At 44.0% G+C, this 20,437-nt stretch overlaps 2 protein-coding genes across 5 annotated transcripts in view; both read right to left on the bottom strand.

Annotated features, from left to right (window-relative positions):
• The window catches only part of ACAP2 (ArfGAP with coiled-coil, ankyrin repeat and PH domains 2), a 65,437-nt gene extending 60,361 nt beyond the window's left edge, over positions 1 to 5,076 (bottom strand). The window contains exon 1 of the mRNA XM_048076633.2: positions 4,897 to 5,076. Coding sequence (XP_047932590.1) covers positions 4,897 to 4,949 — 53 coding nt within the window. The 5' untranslated portion in view covers positions 4,950 to 5,076. The remainder of the gene's footprint in view (positions 1 to 4,896) is intronic.
• Positions 5,077 to 5,667: 591 nt separating this feature from the next.
• Positions 5,668 to 20,336, bottom strand: PPP1R2 (protein phosphatase 1 regulatory inhibitor subunit 2). Of its 4 annotated transcripts, none has more exons than XR_007168335.2 (8): positions 20,120 to 20,336; positions 15,628 to 15,735; positions 15,087 to 15,167; positions 14,696 to 14,799; positions 13,528 to 13,692; positions 12,061 to 12,269; positions 10,482 to 10,532; positions 5,668 to 9,079 (listed from the first exon to the last, which is right to left on the bottom strand). XR_007168335.2 is itself a non-coding variant. In XM_048076640.2 (7 exons), the coding sequence occupies exons 1-6, from the start codon at positions 20,287 to 20,289 to the stop codon at positions 10,528 to 10,530; spliced, it is 633 nt and encodes a 210-aa protein (XP_047932597.1). In that variant the 5' UTR covers positions 20,290 to 20,333; the 3' UTR covers positions 5,668 to 9,079; positions 10,482 to 10,527. The 4 variants fall into 4 exon arrangements, 2 of the variants coding, with proteins under 2 accessions (XP_047932597.1, XP_047932596.1); XR_010833468.1 differs by lacking the exon at positions 20,120 to 20,336 and adding an exon at positions 18,105 to 19,164; XM_048076640.2 differs by lacking the exon at positions 12,061 to 12,269 and having other exon boundaries at positions 20,120 to 20,333.
• Between the last annotated feature and the right edge of the window lie 101 nt (positions 20,337 to 20,437).

Raw genomic sequence — 20,437 nt, 5'->3', positions numbered from 1 at the left:
ATTAATTACAATGCAAGAAAAAAAAAAAAACAGAATTGGAATTACTATTAGAAAACTAACATTTGTAATACAAAACAACCACTTTTTAAAAAAAAGAAAAAAAAACAACACACTTTAAGTGTACTAACCTAATCAAGACAGTCTGATTTCGACACATTTTTCCCTGATCTCTGCTAGGAAGGATTGCAACAACTTCTTAAGAAATCTTTTAAAACCTCTGCAAATTTACTGGGAGATTTGGATGAAATGTATTTGAAAAGTACGTTTGATGAAAACTCACTACTCCAATATGACTACCCTAGAAGAAATGCTCTAACACCAGATCCTATCCTGCAATACGTCTTGCTCTAGATAAATTATTTACTTTATATAAGTTCGAAAGATGCAGTCAGACTTGAGAAATAAATACACTGTTGACTACAGGCTGAGTAGAACAGCACATCTGCTGTCATCTCCAGAAAAGCGAAGAATCAGAAACGTGGAAGCACTACTTGAATGCCTCCAACCAACTCCTAGTGGCATGGACCAAGATGCACATGTGTAACTCACTAGCGTCCTGCACGTCACCAGCCTTCAGCTCGGAAATGGGCTGTTCTGCAGCCATACACTGCGAACGATAAGCTTAACACAACAGCAGAAGTGTAAAACAGGTAACAGCAAACTTACAAAGTTGCACAGCCTTCTATGTTCACTTATACTGTATCTTACTCGCTTCTTCTGTGCTATTTTCCACGCTGCCTTGCCAGGTAAGTTACAAACTCGCTTTCCAGTCCTGAACTCCAAGGGCAGAAAGCCCAGACCTAAGTATTTTTCAAAAGTCCCTCCTGGACGAGCTACATGAGTCTGAGCAAGAACAAGACAACCTCCTTGGCCACATACCTCCTAACGCCTTGGCCGTGACTGAACTGAGCAGCCTCGCCATGAAGACATGGACCAAGAGCATCTCAGCTGGGCGCTTGTGGCACAGCAGACCAGGGGCTGGAGCACGGTGGCACCGTTTGTGGGGTCCGAGAGCATTGCCCATGTTCCCGTTTCTGCGTTCTCCTCCGAAAGTAATAAGCAGACAGGTTAGGTACACGTGCTGGGCTCTGGCAGCTCAACAAGAGCTATTCCAGACAGGGTAAAGCAGCCACTTCCCTGCCTTACCCGCATCCCCGTGTGACAGAACTCCGCCCGTTACCTGCAGGACAGATGCCTATCGACTCAACTTGGGTTTCACAGCACTGAACTACAGAGAAAATCAGCAACGTAGAAAACCCAAAGTGGCACCAGTGACCCGCTCAGACAGCCATTCTCACTAGGCCTTCTGACACAGGACACACAGCAAACTAGGCTCTCAGTGGAGGTGTTCAGTGGTTAACACACAATTGAATGCTACCGAATTTAGAGATGAGTTCTTTCAAGCTATTGCACTTTGATCACTATGAATCCATACCAAAAAGAACTTCTATTATTTATTCCATCAGATCAACACAACTACAAAGAACTAGATATTAGATTACTTCCATCAGATCAATGCAACTACCTAAAAACAACAGTTCAAGGAACAGATTTACAGAAAGATAAACCTTAGAAGGGATTTTAAAAGAGTTTATTCCCATTACAACGTGGCACGTTTACTGACATAAGATATACTAAAAACAAATTCAAGTTAATCACGTCCTTCATGCTAGAGAAGGAAAGAGATGTTCTAATCTACGTGGCCTATTCTTCCTGTTCTATGTGCACGCAAAGGGATTCAATCCTTCCTAAAAGCAAATAAATTGCAACAAGCGCTGACAGAAGGTAAAAGCCGGTCTTTATTTATTTTAGCAGCGGGAGCAGACAGCTCCCTCCAGCACTTCTCCACCCCCCGCTCCGCTCGCAGCGAGGCCCATCCCAGCAGGACCCCCTGGCCCGGGCAGCCCCGAGGTTGCAGAGCACGCTGACACTCCTGCCACGAGGTCTGCATCCCATTTCCCCTTCCTGTTTCTGCAGGATATTTAAATGCTCACATATTCGCTACAGCTGACGTGAAGGACTGCTTATTGCTTTTGTAGATGCATACTTAAATATAATAGTGAGTGCAAAACAGAAAATCCTTCACCAAACTGACCGCCTCGCAGACTGCACCCTGCACCAGGGCTGAACCGCCCGAAGTCGGGAATTGTTCCTAAAAGCTTGAGTTGGGTTTTGAAAAAATCCCAATTTAACAGACTGTCCGTAAAAGTTTTTCACCAAAACGAAAAACCAGCAAACAAGCATTACAACAGCCACAACTTGCTCTAACATTCAAGCCAGACAAAACAAAGGCAAAAGCACTCGTGTATCAGGGAATGCCAGCGACAAGGCAGCCGCCCTCGTGCTGCAGGCCCCCCACGGCACGCAGTGCTGCGGTTACACCTACACCGAGGACTCCTCACACAGGTCCCTTCGAGGAAGACATGCCACAGCCAACAATTCTACTCAAACTACCCCTTATATGCTTTGACTAAGAACAGTGATTTGCAGCTGCATTTCCATGCTTTCCTCTAACTCTCGCCCATCATCTGTCCTGCAGCTGGGCTCTCAGGAAGTGCACTCTCTCTGAATGCAAAAAAAAAAAATCCAGCCACAGTGGCAGATAAGGACAAATAAGCGATCTCAAGAATATCAACTTTCTACTGATGAATTTAAAGATTGCAACAGGCTAAAGCTTCGTTGTTGTTGTTGTTTTTTCCCTAGAGAGTTCTTACAATTAATTACTCACATCACAAGCAACACAATTCTGCTCTATTATTTATCAAGATCACTGTCACAGCAGGTATGTTTCCACATCACTTAAACGTACCTGTCCTTTCTAATGATTTAGGTTTAAAGTGATCAAAGGGGCTGCTGCAGTGCATACTTCATCTATTAAGAAATGATTCTTTAGTTACAAGAAGAAAAAAAAAAGAAAGCCTGTTCCAATAACCTCTGAAACTGAAATTCTCATTGTTTAAAGATAAGGAGAAAGTATTATTTCACAACACTATCTGGATATAAAAAGACAGTCCAGGAATTCCTGATTATACCAAAAGAACTTGTCAGCACAACTCCATTTTTGCTACCCAGGGACTGCTCCAAGGCCCCTCCCTATGCAACTTCTTCATTCGAGGGATGACAGCAACACACCGCAGGAGAACTGCGAACACACTTCCTCGCTAGCTCGTCGGTTTGTCCATGCTTCAAGAACGGGAGTCACGAAGCACATGACTGCTGAGAGATTATTTTCAAAGCTTCAAAGGAAGAGTGCAATTAGGGAAAAAAACACACGCAGCAAAACATGATTGCAAGTTTACAAAACTGTGCTCAAATTCACAGCCGTTTCTATTGCCCTTTCAGAAATAAGCTCCTAAACCTCAGGTTTCCACACGTGAGCTGATCTGATCTGACCCAAGTTCACAAACACAGAGACGCAAGAAGGCCACCCTTGCTTCGGGTTTTCTAATCCAACGATTTCTTTATTTGCTGGGAAAAAAGATGACTTACTACGAAATAACACACCGCGCGTTTGAGGGGATCTCTGTGGCCATTATCCATCATTGCACCAGCAACAACCCATGCTACCTTCATACGCTTTGCACGTCAACTAACAACCCCTTCTTGGATTCAGCATGCATTACGGGGGCTGGACCCGACGATCTCCTGAGGCCCCTTCCAACCCCTACAGTTCTGTGATTCCCAATTTCACATCAACGCCAAAAAGTGATTGACGTGACCTTCTGAGAGGCAGACAAGCAGGAAATCCACGACTCTGAAGATGGACGTAGCAGTGTTTTGAAAGATTTAAGTTGTTCCCTGTGAAAAAAGGGATTTGGTGACTCAGAAACTCTGATTCATCTACTTCCTCCCTGTCTTCTCTGTGGCTATAAGTACAACGTAAGTAAACGATGACACTTCCACGCAGTGTGTGCCTCCTGACAGGTTTATTTAACCGCTCCAACAGGTACACTGATGGGAAGGACCGGGACTACACCCACCTGTTCAGCAAGGTCAGGAGGCAGCCGCGGCTCTGCCTTGCTGTGAGCCGAGGGATACAGCACAAGGGCGCTGCTCCCTCCAGTAACGCTCAGACCTATAAAAGCCTCGCTCTGCATCACTGTGTGTATCGACCCTCGGTAAAACCACTGCAGCCAGCCCCATCGAGAAGGCTTCCGAGTGTTCGGATTAGGGAAATCGCATGAACACATCCAAATGGACGGAGTTACAGAAGTAAATACTAATGCATAATGAAAGCTATCAAGCGGGTGTTATTTTGCTTTTTGGCTTTTTAAAACCAGAAGTTGTGCAGGATCTTTGCTTCACGACTTTAACCACTTCCTAGCACTTGAAGCCTGGAAGAACGCTTTGGTGGCTTCAAGAGACTTCGCCAGGAGGCTTTCTGCAGTTCCTCAGCGGGGGCAGCATCAGAGGCTGCAGGGAGACCACAACGCGTTAGCAGACCCTGACACGGTGCCTTCTGCAGCCTCTCTCCTTGAGGGAAGAGGATCGAGGGGGGAAGAAGGCGATACGGTGGAGATTCAGAGCAACTTGGAAAGAGCAGCACCGTGCACACGGCTTGAAACGTGTCCCAGCTCCTTGCCTTCCGAGACGCCTCCTATACTCAGCATATCAATAGCCAAACAGAACTGCGTTTAATCGCACAGCTCTGAGGTTAATTAAGGCAGTGCGGGACCCCGCCGCCACCAGGCGGCTGGGGCAGCCCCAGAACCCGCTGCCGTTCCCTCAGGAGGTGCCCGGCGCCTTCCCCTGGGCCTTCCCCCGGCAGCAGCGCTCCCCCCCCCCCCCGCTGCCCTGAGGCGGGCAGTGCCGGGCCCCAGCCCCAGCCCGTCCCCTCACGGGGCCGCGGCACCCCCGGGCGGGCCGCCCCCAGCCCCGCGCCCCCAGCCCCGGCACCTGAAGCGCGGCGAGTCCTTGAGGCACTCCTCGAAGTCCACGGCCACCCTCATGCTGCCGCCCGCACGCGCGGCCCCGCCGCCGACGCCGGGCACGGGGCGAGGCCGGGCGGGGCCCAGCGGCTGCTGAGGGGACGCCGCACCGAGCGCCCCTCTGCCCTCCTCCCGCGCCCCGCCGCGACTGACGGCCCCGCTGGCCAATGGGAGGCAGGAAAAGGGGGGCTCGGCCAATGAAATGTAACTGTAGGCGGGGCTTCGCCGTAGCGGAGTAAGGGGGGGGGGGTGACGGCCGAGCCAAGGGGAAAGGGGGGCGGTTTGACCAATCGCAAAGCGCGAGGGGAGGGTGTAACAGGCAGGCTGGCCAATAACTGTGCCTCTCGCAGGAGGCAGCCAACCGCCGGGCGTCTCGGGGATCGCTTCCGCATTGGGCCTTAAAAGAGTAACAGCCGGGCAAGCCAACGGGGAGACCGCCGTAAGCCGCTCACCCGTTGGCCAGCTCCGTTGCCACGGCGACCCGAAAGACCAATAGCAGCGCTCTTAGGCAAGGAAGGGGCCCGCCCCCGCGCTGCGATAGGCCAGGCCGCCTGTCGGTCGCGGCGGCGGCGGGAGGCTCCTATGGCGGTCGGCCCAGGGGGCCCGGGCTTGTCCCCTGAGGCGGGCCCCGCCCCTCAGCGCGCCCCTCACGAGGCCCTCGGCGCCGCGCCAGCCCCCAGCTTCCTTCCTCCGCCTGCGGAGCGGGCAGAGGCGGACCCCAAGTTACGTAGGCAGTACGGAAACCAAGGACTTTTATTTATTTGGTGACACTTAACACTGTTTTCAAACAGAATAGTTACAGTTGTGAGGTGGTTTCGTAATACAGACCACAAAAAAGCATGTTACAGAAACAAAGAATTCCTGTGAGATACACGAGTTCAACACCACAGACAGCTGCAGAAAAAATATTTGGGCACACTAAGTGCCCAACACAGTGTAAAGCAAAACAAAACAAAAGCAAACCACCAAAAAACCTTCAAGGACAAAAAAACCTTAAGGACAGGGTTAAGGCTGTTATTTGCAAGTGATCTTCCTCCTGGAAGCATTCTGGAAATATTTTCCCTAAACAGGATGGTACTTGAGGGCTTAAATAAATCTGTGTGAGAAACACTGCAATGCCGATGCTGTGGATTTCCATTTCCACGTTGGTGAGGGCTGCGTGTGTTTTGTTTCCTCTTTACACCGCTCTTTACGCTACAAATGAGCTGTTACTGTATCACCACAAGATTAAAACCTGCATGCAAATGAAAGAAGAAAGGCATGTCCTCTCCTTTGTCCCTACTCAGCAGGGAGCTATAATTAATATTTCCAAAATAGAAGGAAATCAGACATTCCTCTAAAAACAAACCAAAATAGCTATTAAGAAGATCTGCAGTAACTGCAAAGTAAACTTATCTATTTTAGCCTTTAAAATACATGAAGGGTTAAGCCTGGATAGAAATCAGGTGAACCAGCCTCTCATCTAGAAGCAGCGTCAGGTACATTGGGTTGCAGTCCAGGTGAGTCATACAAAGTACGAAGAGAATTTTTGCTAGCACTGAAGAAAGTGAGGAGGACAACAAACCTTTATTAAAAGACATCACTAAAACCAAAGAAGTTCCTATCCAAACTGCATCTAACTGAAACCTGGGGACTTGGTTGCACAGCAGAAGAGCGATCACCCAGACTGCTTAAGATCTGAAAGATGAAGGGAACCTATACATTCTGAGATTCATTTGAAACTACCTTCATGTATTTATGTGCACTCTACCTTCCTCAAGGATACATACCCAGTTCATCTAGGATTTTGGAAATCGTTACAGGAAAGAACTTGACTGAAAGTTAACAAAGGGGGGTTTGTTTGTTAAATTAAATGCTTTGCAAGCATTGTAGGCTACAAGGAACTCACACCAAAAATTAAATAAAAACAAGGTCTTGGGCACAAGAATTGTGGTGGGGAAGAAGGCAGGACATTAGCTCACGCAAGAGCTTTCTGATGGTTTCTGCTTTAATTATGGATACTTTATCACAAATTAAGAGTAATCTGTTTTAAAGCATCACATAAGACAACTGTGTTACCCACACGCATTGGTCAAATCTTGACCCTCTCAAGCTCCAATCCAAAAGCCACGCAGCTTTGCCAAGTGCCACTACTCTCTCATTAGGACTTTGTGCCTTAGCTAGGGCAGACCATCTGAAATGCAGGCTGGTCTGCAAAGAGCTTTGCACATACCAACAATCTGAACTCTCAAAGCTAATACATAAAGGGTGTAAATTTTGAAACACTTTGAGAGCCAAGTTTAAAGCTACAATAAGAGACTGTAGGAGTCACAAGCATCTAATTGCTTACTCTTTGCCCCTGCATACCTACAGAAATTGATACAAAATTTTTGACACAAGAAGCAGCAATCTCCATACTGCAAAAGTAGCATCATCACACTGCACCAAACCAGGAGTTCAACTTTTTCTTGTGAAAAGACAATACTGATTTTAATTCAGGCCCTTAAGAGATCAAGTATCCGACAACTGACAACCATGTTGTCTATAAGGAGGAGATATTTAGGAAAGGCACACCATTTAGCAAAGCTCACAGATATCTTTGGCAATACACCCATTCTAATTATTATTCCTGTGTAAACCTTGCAAGTGACAGCATTCTACTGCTTTATTCACTCTCACTCTCTCTGGGATTTCATGAAAGCTCACACTTGAGAATGCAGGTAACTGTAAAATAACTTTCATTCCTTTATTCAAACTTCACATATACAGTGGACAAAGAGACATTTTAAAATAGATCCATATAATTATATGGATTTTTGCAACATATCAAATTCAGACCAAAATTAAGATATACACTGTATTCCATAATCAAGCTAAAGCTTAAGTGTATACTTCATTGGTGTAATAAAACCCAGGAGCTATTTTGAATACTAGAACATTCACTAGTCAAATTCCATTGAGTGGGAAGTTGTTTACAGCAATGTGGAGGTTCAGAATCCCTCTTTACAAGGGCTACACAACCACATCGTAAACAACATAACTGAATTAGGCAGTTTCCTTTCTAATCTTCCAAACAGCTTTCATTTTGCAAAAGCAGCTGCTGTAAGTAACTTACTTGGATGCGGAAAGATTTAGACCAGTGGTTTTCAGTATGCAGGTTACAAACCCCAAACAAGCAGATCACCAGCAGTTATCTTCACATAAAGAACAGACAGAGCCTAAACTCAGCCCATCTTCACAGTCCTGATGCGGATTTTCCTTATGGATGGGTGTTTTTCTTCAGGTGCTTGTAGCACAACTCATCACGCAACTGGAAAGGATCAAAAGCTTGAAGCAAGAGCCATAAGAAGAACAGTTGATGTCGTTTTAAGAGAAAAGTCAGAGGGAACTTTCATGTTCTCAAGATAAACCAAGAGAGCTCCAAAAAAACATCCAGTGGAAGAGAAAATGCGTTAAATTCAAAGTTCAAGTTAGCACGCTTCCAGTGTAAAACACTCCCTCCACCAGATGTTAGCACTGCCTTAGTCAGAAGCAAATAACTGATTCCAAATACAGGTCTGAAAAATACAGCTTTTCTTCTTGAGATTGAGGAAGTACAGGTAATTATACACTGAAATCTAGATTAAGAGGTCAAAATTGTTTTTAAGAAGTTCTAAAACTTGCATAATCCCTTTTTATACTGCTTAACACATCTGATAAATAGCTTGCGTGTCAATCTGATATATGCTGTACCGTTTAGCTCTTGAATCCTAAACCCCTCCATAAGGGATACCACACCTAGAGCACTGTCAAATAAATAGTGAAAAAACAGAGATAGTGTCTGTGTTTCAAAGCATGAAGAGTAACAGTACATTACGCAAGATAATCAGCATTATACATACAGGGAATGCCATTCTGGTCGAACAGATAATAAAGCAGTATTCTCCATGAAATACTAGGCACAAGAATAAATCAATTAGACAGGTTTTTTTTCTGCCTAATGGACAAGTCTAAAATTAACATTCTTGGCAATACAACATTGTAACTGATATGCTTCTCAATATATAAGAGCCTTAATTGCAAAAATCATGAAGCAGTGTTTATATTTGTGTCTTTGACAAGCAGTTACAGTTCTGGACAGATTTCTTCTACGCTGCGTGCTCTACCTTCCAGCTGGTCTTGAGTAGCATGTGCTGCATAAGAAAGATTACAAAAATAGGTAACTATAAGTAACACTCATTGAATACGTAAAACAACAAAAACAAAACACCGCACAAATATATTCCTGAAATCACCTTTGCTTCCCCAAAGGCAATGTTTGCAACCCATCTTAGCAACCTACATGCTTTTAGTTTCAGAGTACTGAAGCCTCCAAAATAATTATTTCACCCTCATGTTTTGAAGAGATAGCCAATGCTACCGTTCCGCACACCACGCACTGAATTCTTGACAGCCTTGGAATCAGGAGTATTTAACCCAAGACTTAAAAGAGATCGATTTGCAGAACATATGAGGTTCCTGAAATGCCACTAAGCATAGTACTATTCTGGTCAAATTTCAATTCCAGATGAGACACTTTAAAAACAAAATAATCTAATAAATGAAGTAGCACAGTCTGACGTATTGTTCACCAAGTCTTCAACTCACATTTTTGAACTAAAGAACAGTGATAAATCAGAGAAGAGGTTCCTTCTCATCAGTTATTTTCACATGAAAAAGCCCGCTGACAAAGGCTATTTATACACGTGTCTATGTGAATATGTGCATATGTATACACACATACGCTAGAAAATTCAGCTACATAATACAAAGATCAGAAAAAGCCACATCCAGATGATAACCTTAAAGCAAGCCAGTTAGGCTTGTGCATGAGTTATACTCGGTCCCAACTGCAGTTTCACAAGCGAATAGCGTATGCGCCACGCAGAAACAATTTAGGCATGACCCCAGTCTTTGCACATAAGTCATCTTCAGGGCGCTGCTCGCCATGGTTAAGAAAACACAATGTATTCTGTATCTATCAAAGTCCAAAAGAGCACACCCAGTCAGCTGACAGCTAAGCTGATCAGCAGTACCTGAGTAAGTTTATCATGGTTGCAATAATGCTAAATGAGCCATAAGCAGAGAACAATAGTTTTACTGCTTGTCAGGTGAACTACTACAGATCACACCCTTGTCTCTCCTGAGGAGAGATACTTTTGTGTAGCAGAAGACAGGCCTGCATGTAAATCATTATTCTTAAATCAACTTAAATGAAGAATCTTTCCTTCAGTGATTTCAAATAGAATTTTTAAAGGAAAGGTGTTTGCAGAGAGGAGCAAAGGTCACTATTTTGCAGGCAAAGCCTATTGCGTTGTTCATGGAGTCATAAATAGGGAATAGCCAGAGAAATTCCGGAGAAGCTGAAATGCTGAATCAACCTAAATGCATACTGCTACAACTTCAGCTTTCTTTTCCTCCCAAAAGCTTGACTGGTGTAACGCACATGCACGGGGATAAGGTACAGCTAAAGGCAAGAAAGGAACGACCCATCCATATAAAATACTTGGTAGCCAAGGATGAAAACAAGGGCATAAATACACAAATAGTTCTCACCATTACTGACTGGACTGGTGATCTTCATTTCAATCAGCAAGAAATCTCATTCTGTAACCAAGAAGCGCAACTTACATTAGCAGACTTTGTGGTAAATGACAGAAGCCTTCTTAAAAACTTGTCTCAAATCCTTAGCCCCTTCCTCAGCACAGACATAACAAAAAGGACAGTTTGCAGAGATCAGGATAATACTGCTAGCTTTATTGAAAAACAAAACAGATGGGATTAGAGGGTAGAAAGAAGCACTGGATAAGAGAAGCAAATAACCTCGAAGGGATCTTCACAGACCAAACGCTTCCAAGCGACAAGAGGGTTTCAGATTGTCCCCAGAAAAACCCAGGAGCCAGAGGAGCCCTAGAGTCACAACAGACCACTGCGAGATACCGCATGTCACATCTGTATCTGAAGCGATCATCACTACCATGGAAGTCATGCTGTTCCACTGGAATAAACAGACACTGCACACCAGCTCTCACTTGCGTGGATTTACACTCTCAGACATAACAGGTGAGTGGTAGCTACATCACTAGATGATCTCTAACTTCAGAAGATTTGAAATCAATTGGAAGAAATTATCAATACAACATGCAGTAAAAGACAGACACTTCCTCTGCACTTAAACACAAACAGAGCTGTTAGTTTAACAGACTGAAGACAAAATAAGCCAGAGTCATTGCCTGCATCATTGCCTGCACATTCAGTGCAATACACTGAAGAAAACTCTCCTTCTCTGCTAAGAAAGCACTTTAAAATACAATGATTTGAAGTTGAAGAGCTCTTTGAAAGCTATCCAGATGAATTACAGACTTTCCACACAGCTTCAGAAAGATCCAAGAGCATCCTAACACACTTAAGAGTCCTAAGGAGGCAATTTCAGAAACAGATTTATTAGCATTTTGATCCACTTCCATGAAGGAAACGAATAAATCAAAATACTGTTTAAATATCCAATTGCCTAGCACGACCAAAAGTACAGATTAGAAATGAATCAAAGCAGCAAATTTTAAAACCAGCTATTTCAGAAATGTTCTGTAGCTCAAAAATCTGTAATTAACATTTATGAGAGATTCTTTTGTGCCCCCGAATAAAGGTGAGAGAATAATCAAGAGATCTCCAAAAAGTTATTCCAGTAAAACTTTGGCATTAACACAGTTACGTTACTGAACGCTTATCATCTCGATGTAGGAATTGCTTAAAACATGGGCAGTGACAGAAGACAGTTGCTTATTGACAGCTTTGACCAGATTCCCTTGTCCTTTGACCAATCCTGCACACTATCATTCAGTTCACTAGCAGCTACAAGAGTGAGACCAGTATCGAACCTCAGAAGAACTGATCAAGTACAGAGAACACAAACCGGGATAGTTGATGTAGAGATTAGGAGATAATGAAACGCCAGGGCTTGTTAAGCAGAATAATACAAAAACAGAAGTGAAGAACTGAGAACCACATGGAGTTAATGGAAAGTATTTCTATAAGCCATGGCAGAGGTGAACCAGTTAGTTAATGGACTGATAAACTGGCAAACATCACATTTATGGAATCTATTGGCCATGAGCAGTCTGAAATAGATAATTACCAGTTGTGGTTCAGAAGCTGGTTATGAGGCAAGGTGGAATGGACTTCAACAATAGAGATGGAAAAATGCTGCAAAGGTGTGCCTTCTGTCCACTGGAGAATGCAGCTGGGGAGCGGAGTTGCCTCTGTTTTACAGCAGAGTGCAGAGAGATGGCAGCTTCAAGCCATGGAGAAAGGTCCTAAGGTTGCCTATTGGAGCCCTCCTTTCCCCTGGAGAGTGAAGTTCTAGTAAATAGCCATTATAAGGCGTATTACAAATTACTGTAGAAATCCAGGCCATTAATGGGTCTCAGACATGTAGCAAGTGACCCTCTCAAAGCAAGTATGAAGGCATTAGCGCTTCCGCAAGAAATAATGGAACACAAGTGTGCAATCCACAAAACTTTAAAAAAAACGCAACTTGGCAAATCACCTTTTTATTTTGTGGAATTTAAACTATATGTAGAAGAGTTTCTAGTTCACGTGGTCGTGCAAAGCGAATGTGAACCAATTTAAACCCATGCAGCATCTTCCCAAGTCTTCAGGCTGTTTTAATGTCTCTAGTTTTGCCAAGCAACAGATGAAGGAGGCTTACAGACTTCAGATTCATCACCACTTGTCTCATTAGCGAGAGATGTCTATTTTTTTTAATGCCAGAAACCTGTTCAATGTGCCGTTCCACACAGAGGTAGGTACTGAACAGCTGTAGTTATTCACCAGAAGGCCTGGTGAATACATAAAAATCAAAGACTTTGTTATATAGTCCCAGAGAGAAGCTAAAGATGGCAGAGAAGGTGTCACCCTCTATAGTTCTAAGAGATTGCTATCAAGAGACGGCTCTGCAGCAGGCTTCAGAAACAGCTCCCAGCTAAGAGTCCTAGACTTTCTTCCAGCAGCTGTGTTAAAAGGGGAGGCTGAGGTTCTCATCCCATACTGTAAGACTGAACATTAATGCCTAAGGATAAATGATACTGAACTCCTAACAGCATAGTTTTAAGTTACCGTGAGACAGGCAGACATTCATCAGACACACTGCTCTGAACAGGGAAGAAGCCCTCATGCTAGCTGCCCACTGCTGACTACAGGATGGTTTGGGAGCAGAATGGGAAGCACAACACAACACAAGGCCAGGCTCTCCCTTGTGGCCACAGCTTTAAACGTCCTGCACAGGAAAACTCCCCTACAAAAAAGGATGCTGGCAACTTCACCACCATGACTCAGTTATGCTGTGGAGATACTACTGGCCTGAAGCAGAGGTGTTTGTTTTTCTGTTGTGCCATAATAAACAGAAGCCCACGTGTTTTATTAACAGTGCTGATTGTTTTGGTACCACACCACAAATCCACCTATCATGACAGCACGCAGTACTGCACATTGAGCGTTACATCTATACCGCACCCTTTCTATTCTCACACTTGAGCATATTCATCCCAACAGCTGAAAGGATCACCAAAAGTTAAACACAGCTTTTGATTAATCAGCACCTCACCATGTTCAGTAGCTTCTGTATTCATTGTTTCTACATCTGCAGCATCACACATCTCTTCATCATCTTCAGCAGGTAATTCTTTTGCGATGAGCTGTCTTGCCAGTTTGATGTTTCGTCCTTCATTGTAGTGCATTTTTCTCTTCATTTCAAACTGCTTCTTTTTTTCTGTGGACAAAAAGTGCAGAGATTTGATATTTTAGAATAAATAAATAAAATCACTTACTTCCTCTTCAGAAAGGCATGAGCACCAACTGCTTCCTAGGTCAGGTTTATTCCTACCATGATAGTACATCGTTTTTATGACCAAACAATCCTTGTGTTTTTTTTTAAATGAGTCTGACTTATGAAAAGCGTAGTAATTAATGGACTGGAATGGCTGAAGGGCTTTTAAAAGAACCTGTCTGCAAGTAAAATGAAGTCTGAATGAAGAGAAGCATCCAGTAATGTAAAATTTCCAAAGTTTCACAACTCTTGTTTCTAACCAGACTTAAGGACAAGTCAAGATGTACTGGTGGGACAGCAGATGAACTTCTGCAGGTGTCCAACTTGACTACTGGCCAGCTACCAAAGGCTAGTTGTAAGAGAGATGTTTACCACATGTAGAAGAAAATATTTTCATCTTTCCCTGTGGCTTGAAACTTATCTTTGCTTCATACACCCAACATTTCCAAAGCAGGTCTCATAGTTAAACTCGGTTTATTGGCAGCCCCAACACTACTTCTCTAACACAATCCTGAAACTTCGGAAGTATTGCTGCTTGTCTGTTTCTTCAAAATGTTCTAGCCCAAGCTAATGTAAAGTAACATCTCTGTTGAAGATCCATGAGGAAATTTTCTTCTGATTAATTGTAGACTTTTTTCTCATTTGAGAAGTCTAGGTTTCTTAAGAGGAATTCCCATACAATAAGCTTCTGTACAAGGGTGCTGCCGGTAACAGCAAATTGCTCTGTATACGTAGATCCCCCCAAACCAAACAGTCCTGACTGAACAACCAAACTGTTCATTTATAATCTTTTACTTTCCCTTCAAAGACTATGTATCTCCATTTTCAAATGACACAGGCTTTGTCAGATAGTAAGAAATATTTGGGAAGATAAAGTACTGAAAAATGAAACTACTTGTGTGTGTGTGTGTATGTACATGTATAAAAAACACCAACTTATGCCTACCTCGTTCTTCAGGTGTTAATTCTTCATCCTCATCCTCCTCCTCACTGCTTTCCTCTAGCCTTGCTATAATCTTAGGTCCCCTACCTTCAGCTGCAGCTGCCAGTCTACATAAAGCACACAATGCAAGATTCTGAGCATGGAGATTTTCACTATATAAAATACACGAAATTCCACAACACACATACAAATATAGCAAAAATAACGAACAAAATTTATGTATACTAACAAGACGCAAGAGATTTTAAGTACCAGTGGAACAATCAATGCAGAAAACTACTCTGAAAATAGCAAAAATTCAGCATCTAGAGAAAACAGCAATACCTTTCCAAAAAGGAAACCACTCCAGGAAAAACAAAGTGATCTTTAGTCAGTTTTCTATTACAATACTTACTTTTTACTCAACACATCTGCTTTTAAGGGCTCATTTGATTCTGAATCACTCACTGCATCTTCATCGTCATCTCCTACCATGCTTGGAAGGCAAAGAAAGAAAGCGGCCTTTATCAATAATTTGCTGCTTAAAAATTCATTGATAAAATATTCAAGACATTTCAGTGCTCAATTAAAAGACTCCTGCAATACTTTATAAATTGTCATTTATATCAATATTTAATTTAAATTGGAAAGCTGTTATTCTAGCACATAGATGTTAACTAAAAATGTCAGTACAAGTCAGACTTACTAATTCCACTGAAAGACAAAAACCTGAGACATATATACGTAGACCTAGTAATACACATAGACCTCCCCAAAATTTACTTTGGCAGTACATCTTGATAGCTATAACCCTTTATTTAGAAGCTCTGTATATTCACACACATTGTATATAGCCAATAGAATTGCACAGTCTGTCAGGCAATCATCCATAACGCAGTTCTGCAGCAAAACTATGTCACCTGCCATTATTTAGGACAGCAGTTCAGCAAACCTACCTGTGATACGGAGTACTAGGTTCATCTATTTTCATCAAGCCATAATCTTTGCCTGCTGGGTGGTACGTAGCTATGATGTTCATTTCATCCCACTTCTGGGATTTTTTTCTGAAATAAGAAAGAGCAGCCAATGCTTTGGATCTTCTAAAAACAATTTGTTCTGTTTGGCCACAGAAAATGAACATGGAGAATGTCTTTGAGCCTCTCCTATATACTATCCAAAAGCACATTGTTATGACACACAGGCATGTTCAAAGTATAAACATGGTTATTAAACACTGCCCCGTACATACTTCTGTTAAGTCACGACAAATTACCGTCGTGACTTGACTTTCCCTAACAAGTCACGGTAGTTAAACGAACTCAGTGCTATACAAGTACATTGTGCATACCTGCAGGAGACTAGCACTCTTGTTCAATCACTGCCCTATTAACTGTCTGCTTTTGTTACAAGTTAACCTAAAATCATTCTTCCTCTTATTAAAACCCACAATGCCTGCTGCAAAAAGCCGCCTTACCTCTGCTCAGTGAGCCGCTACGATTATAAGCGAAACTGGTGCACAAACACCATAAAGCAACAAATAACTTCCTGCAGTAAAACAGATTGGACTGAACGAGCTGGTAATTAATACTGCTTTTGTCACCCTAAATTGGAATCTCAAAACCGTACTGATTCACTGGTGTAGCTAAGCCACGAGAGTTTCACGCTTCACATAGCTAGCCACCAGCGATGGTAGGTTATTTAGGATTTCCTCAGTTAATCTGAGAACGTACCGCTTTATGTACATGTGCAGAAACAAAAGCCTACCCAGAGTGACACAGGCCAGAAGTGTGTAGGCCAGAAGGAAAGCAGCTGCCCTGTGGAGAGGGGAAGAGCCACAACTCTACTGATCTTAAAGTGACTGAAAGGTTTAGTCAACAGCACCCACCAGGTTCCACATTTTCTCTAAAATGCTAGTGCAAGCACCACAGGAGGCGGTCTTTCCCTTAGACTAAGCCAAGAAACATAACATTAGAACAGCAAATTAATCCCATGGTTTAATATTTCTTTATGCATTAAGGTATTCATGAAGTGTTGGAAAATTACTGCTTAGTGAAGCAAATGTTACAGGTTTGTGTTTTCTTCCAGGGGTGGGGTGGACAGTTGGCTGAAAGAATTTAGTTTAGTTACCCTTATTTAAGCGTAGACTGTTCCAATAATAAATTACAAGATTTAAAATATATATTCAGGTTCAATAAAACAACTGCTTTTAGACAGAATACCACCTGTAAAACAAAACTGATTATGCAAAATTCTAAGTACAAACTAAATTTACCCTTCATGGAAAGCACTGCATAATACAATCGAAGAAAAATTAAGAGAGAAAAAAATATAGAAGTGGAGGAGCTGATGCTGAACCCCACATGCCACAAACTTGTACTCTAGAACTGCATACCAATAAGCTTAATCACCTTAGCATATTCTAACCACGTCTTATGTGAAGTTTCCTATCTATTTGTCACTCTGTCCCAGCTGCAACACCAAGATTGCAATCTGAGCAGGCAGAACATGAGTCAGATTGCCTGCTCCAGCAGGGTGGGGAGTCATGAGCTTTGTGATTACAAAGCAAGAGCCCTAGTCCAGGAACACCAGTAATTCAAACCTACCTATTTAAGATTCTTAAAATGACCAGTTAAACGTCAGCTAAACACCTGCTTAAAGTCCATGTACGAGGAACATCAGATGATCGTATGGTTATGTATCGAGTGTCTCAGTCACAGCAGTCAGACGATGGTATGTATGCTGCAGGGAGGGGCCTGGTCGCAGAGATGTGACCGATGGGAGATGCTCCCACCAGGTGCCTTTGTGCTCCCTGCACTTGCCCAGAGGACATCCGGGGTTAACCCACCTGGGCTCACAACGCCAAACCTAACAGTAATATTGGAAACCTTGGAAAAAAATATTTCACATGCAGTAGTCTTGAAACTAGACAGTCTACAGCCAGCAATTCATTATCTTAAAAACACAAGACTGAGAAATATTTTAGTGGTTTCTTTTTTCACTCATTTCTTTAGATTCCAACAGTAAGCACCTCAGCTGTGGAACACCTCCCAGAGCACGATTTAAAATTTAGCTAGGAAAAAAACATCATTAGTGGCAAACAGACAAACGGGTCATTTCACCCCTTCGCATAAAAAGTTGTCACAGGAGGGTGACTAAGTGCTCTAAAAGCACACACCTCCCTTGACTGCCTCCAATTTGGCATGCTTAGGCAAGCCACAGCAGCATAACATTAACGATAAAGCTTAGGAGCATCACAGGAAAACGCTTCCTGACATGACTTCAGGGGGCCAGGTTCACATGTCTGTATCTGAGAAATATGAAATCTAATCTTCCTAAGTAAAATCAGATTTAAAAGATGAGAAATTCCCGAAGTGCTCACTGTATTCTTTCACATCCTTAAACATATAAGTAACCATTTATTTTGAGACCACACCTTGACAGGTCAGTTTCTGCTGTATCACTTGAAGGAACACCTCTCACACCTCACTTGCTCCTACCATAGCAGAGTCTTGTCTGTTCCAACACAGCTGCTGGCAGGACTATGCTGCAAACCAGATCAGGGAATTAGAGTCTGCCAAATACACAAACACACTTAGTTACTCTGTAAAATGCCAGATCAGATCTCTCAGATGCTCTAACAGGAGCTTTAAGGCAAAAAAAAAAAAAAAACACATACCAGCATTGCCAAGAACGTATCTACCACAAAGCCATCATCTCAGCTCTCAGGATGCTGTTCCAGTGATGTCCCAATTTCACAAACTTCTCTTTTGCATCGTATCTTCATTAAGGAAGTTTTCCAAAGAATTTCACCATCACTAACAACAGTACCAGGTCGATAATGATGCAAATACATGAGAGCTCTTCTGAACACGGTACTTCACAAGATGACAGCTGACACAATGAGTTCCTTTATCTGCAGCTATTTTTAAAGGAAAGTCAGATCTGACTTTCAGTATTAGAAAGAAGTATGGAGGCTGCTGATTGAGGTGCACAAAGAAAACAGACACCTTAATTCATAAGCCACTTTTCAGTCTGAAAGGAACATCACAGCTGTACTGCTTCTAATTCTTTTAGAATACAAAATGATTTTGCTAAATTCAGAAGTAACACTGATGTAATGAAGTCGCCAACTAAAAAAATAATATCTGCATACAAACTAGCTTTAAATTCCCTATTCTGATCTTTCCAGGAAATCTTCTAATGCAGTGTGCCAGGTTCAGACAATGTGCTTTAACTTGCAAGGCAATTTCGGAATTAATCTAATAACGCATTCACTGACTCACATCACTAAATAGGAAATACAAGCTGGATTCCCGTCCGCTTAACTGCTTACCCCCAACTATACCACATACTCAGCTCATTAGCTTATATTCTTATTTCTCATCATTCTTCATGATGGTAGAAGAGATTGCAGAAAATGAAACAGAGGCCCCTAACAGCCAGTTTTACTTTACTCCTGGTGTGATAATAAGTACCTCGTGCTTATATTAAAACTAGAGGGGAAAAAAAAAACACACAACTTCTGTGTACTGTATTGCTACTTACATTCACTTCCTTCAAAAATATCATGCTGTTCCTCCAGTTGTAATAATGTCTCTCTGGAAAGCAGGAGCCTTTACCACAGGCAGTACAGCAAACGAAAAGCTTTTAGTTCCTACCTGGCTGACTTAGACTAGGCAAAGAGGAAAAGGAACATTACCATAATAGAAAGGAACCTGAATGCACGTTTTATTTGATGATTATCATCCCTCTCCCTGCAATACCAAGTGAGGTCCCAAATGAAGAAAACTGCCCAAAAAAATTCTATAAACACGGGTTCGGGTCCAGCTCTGGTCATCACAATGCGATGGAGTCTCAGAGAGCTGGCATCGCACGCCAAGCGCTCAAACCAGGCAAAAGGCAAGATTTCCACTGCTCAAGGACAGGGGCCCAGCTCAAGACCACCTCGCGGGTTTCTGGAGTAACTCAGCGCCTTGCTGCTGCACATTCTCAAGGCTGTTCTCTTGAGCAATGCCGAGCACATCTGCCGTATAGTTCAACCCAAGGCGCCCTCTGTCCCTGTGGACGCACTTTTGGTTACAGATAAGCTCCTTTTGAGAAGAATAAGTCCCTCACGGTAAAGTGCGTTTCCCGAAGCGTAAACCATCCCCGTAGCGACTCTAGAGCCGCCCCGTTTGTAGACGTCTTTTCGAACAGCGGCTCCCAGGCAGCGTTACCCCGGCGAACGCGCCACAAGGCGCAACGCGCCGCACCCCCAGCTCTGCGCTGCCCCTCCGCAGCCGGGCCCCGCGGGCAGCCGCCACTCGGTCCCCTCGCTCCCCTCGCCGGGGCAGCCCCGCGGAGCCAGCAGACCCCCAGCACCCCCCGGCCCCCCAGCGCCGACCCCGGCCCTAAAGCAGCCCCCAGCCGCCTTCAGGGCCCCGCTCCTCCTCCCCTCCGCGGCCTCACCCGTGCTCGTCGTCGTCGCGGGCCGGGCTGGCCCGCCTCGCCCCGGGGGCCGCGCCGTCCCCCGCCGCCTTCCCGCCGCCCTTCTTCAGGATGCCCTTGATGGGCCCTCGCCCCGCCGGCGCCCCCGAAGCGGAGGCGGCCGGCACCGAGGACACCGAGGGCGCCTCCATGGCCGAGCCGCCCGCCTCCGGCCCGCGCCGCGGCACCGCCCCGCCGCACCGCGCCGCGCCTCACAACGGCCGGCGCCGGGCCCCACCGCGGCCCCTGGCGGCCGGCGGACCGCCGGCATCCCGCCCGCCTCCCGCCCGCCTCCCGCCC

The sequence above is a fragment of the Anser cygnoides genome, chromosome 9 (genome assembly GCF_040182565.1).
Source record: "Anser cygnoides isolate HZ-2024a breed goose chromosome 9, Taihu_goose_T2T_genome, whole genome shotgun sequence".
In the NCBI taxonomy this organism is placed as follows: domain Eukaryota; kingdom Metazoa; phylum Chordata; class Aves; order Anseriformes; family Anatidae; genus Anser; species Anser cygnoides.
Note: the sequence above shows the minus strand (reverse complement) of the source record. Positions and strands in the feature narration are given on the sequence as shown.

Coding starts and splice junctions, on each gene's coding strand:
- PPP1R2 (XM_048076639.2), bottom strand. CDS start 20,289: ATGGAGGCGCCCTCGGTGTCCTCGGTGCCGGCCGCCTCCGCTTCGGGG. Junction 14,800..15,086: donor GCAGATGTGTTGAGTAAAAA/GTAAGTATTGTA, acceptor TGCTTTATGTAG/ACTGGCAGCTGCAGCTGAAG. Junction 9,080..13,527: donor TACAGAAGCTACTGAACATG/GTGAGGTGCTGA, acceptor TTTCTTATGCAG/CACATGCTACTCAAGACCAG.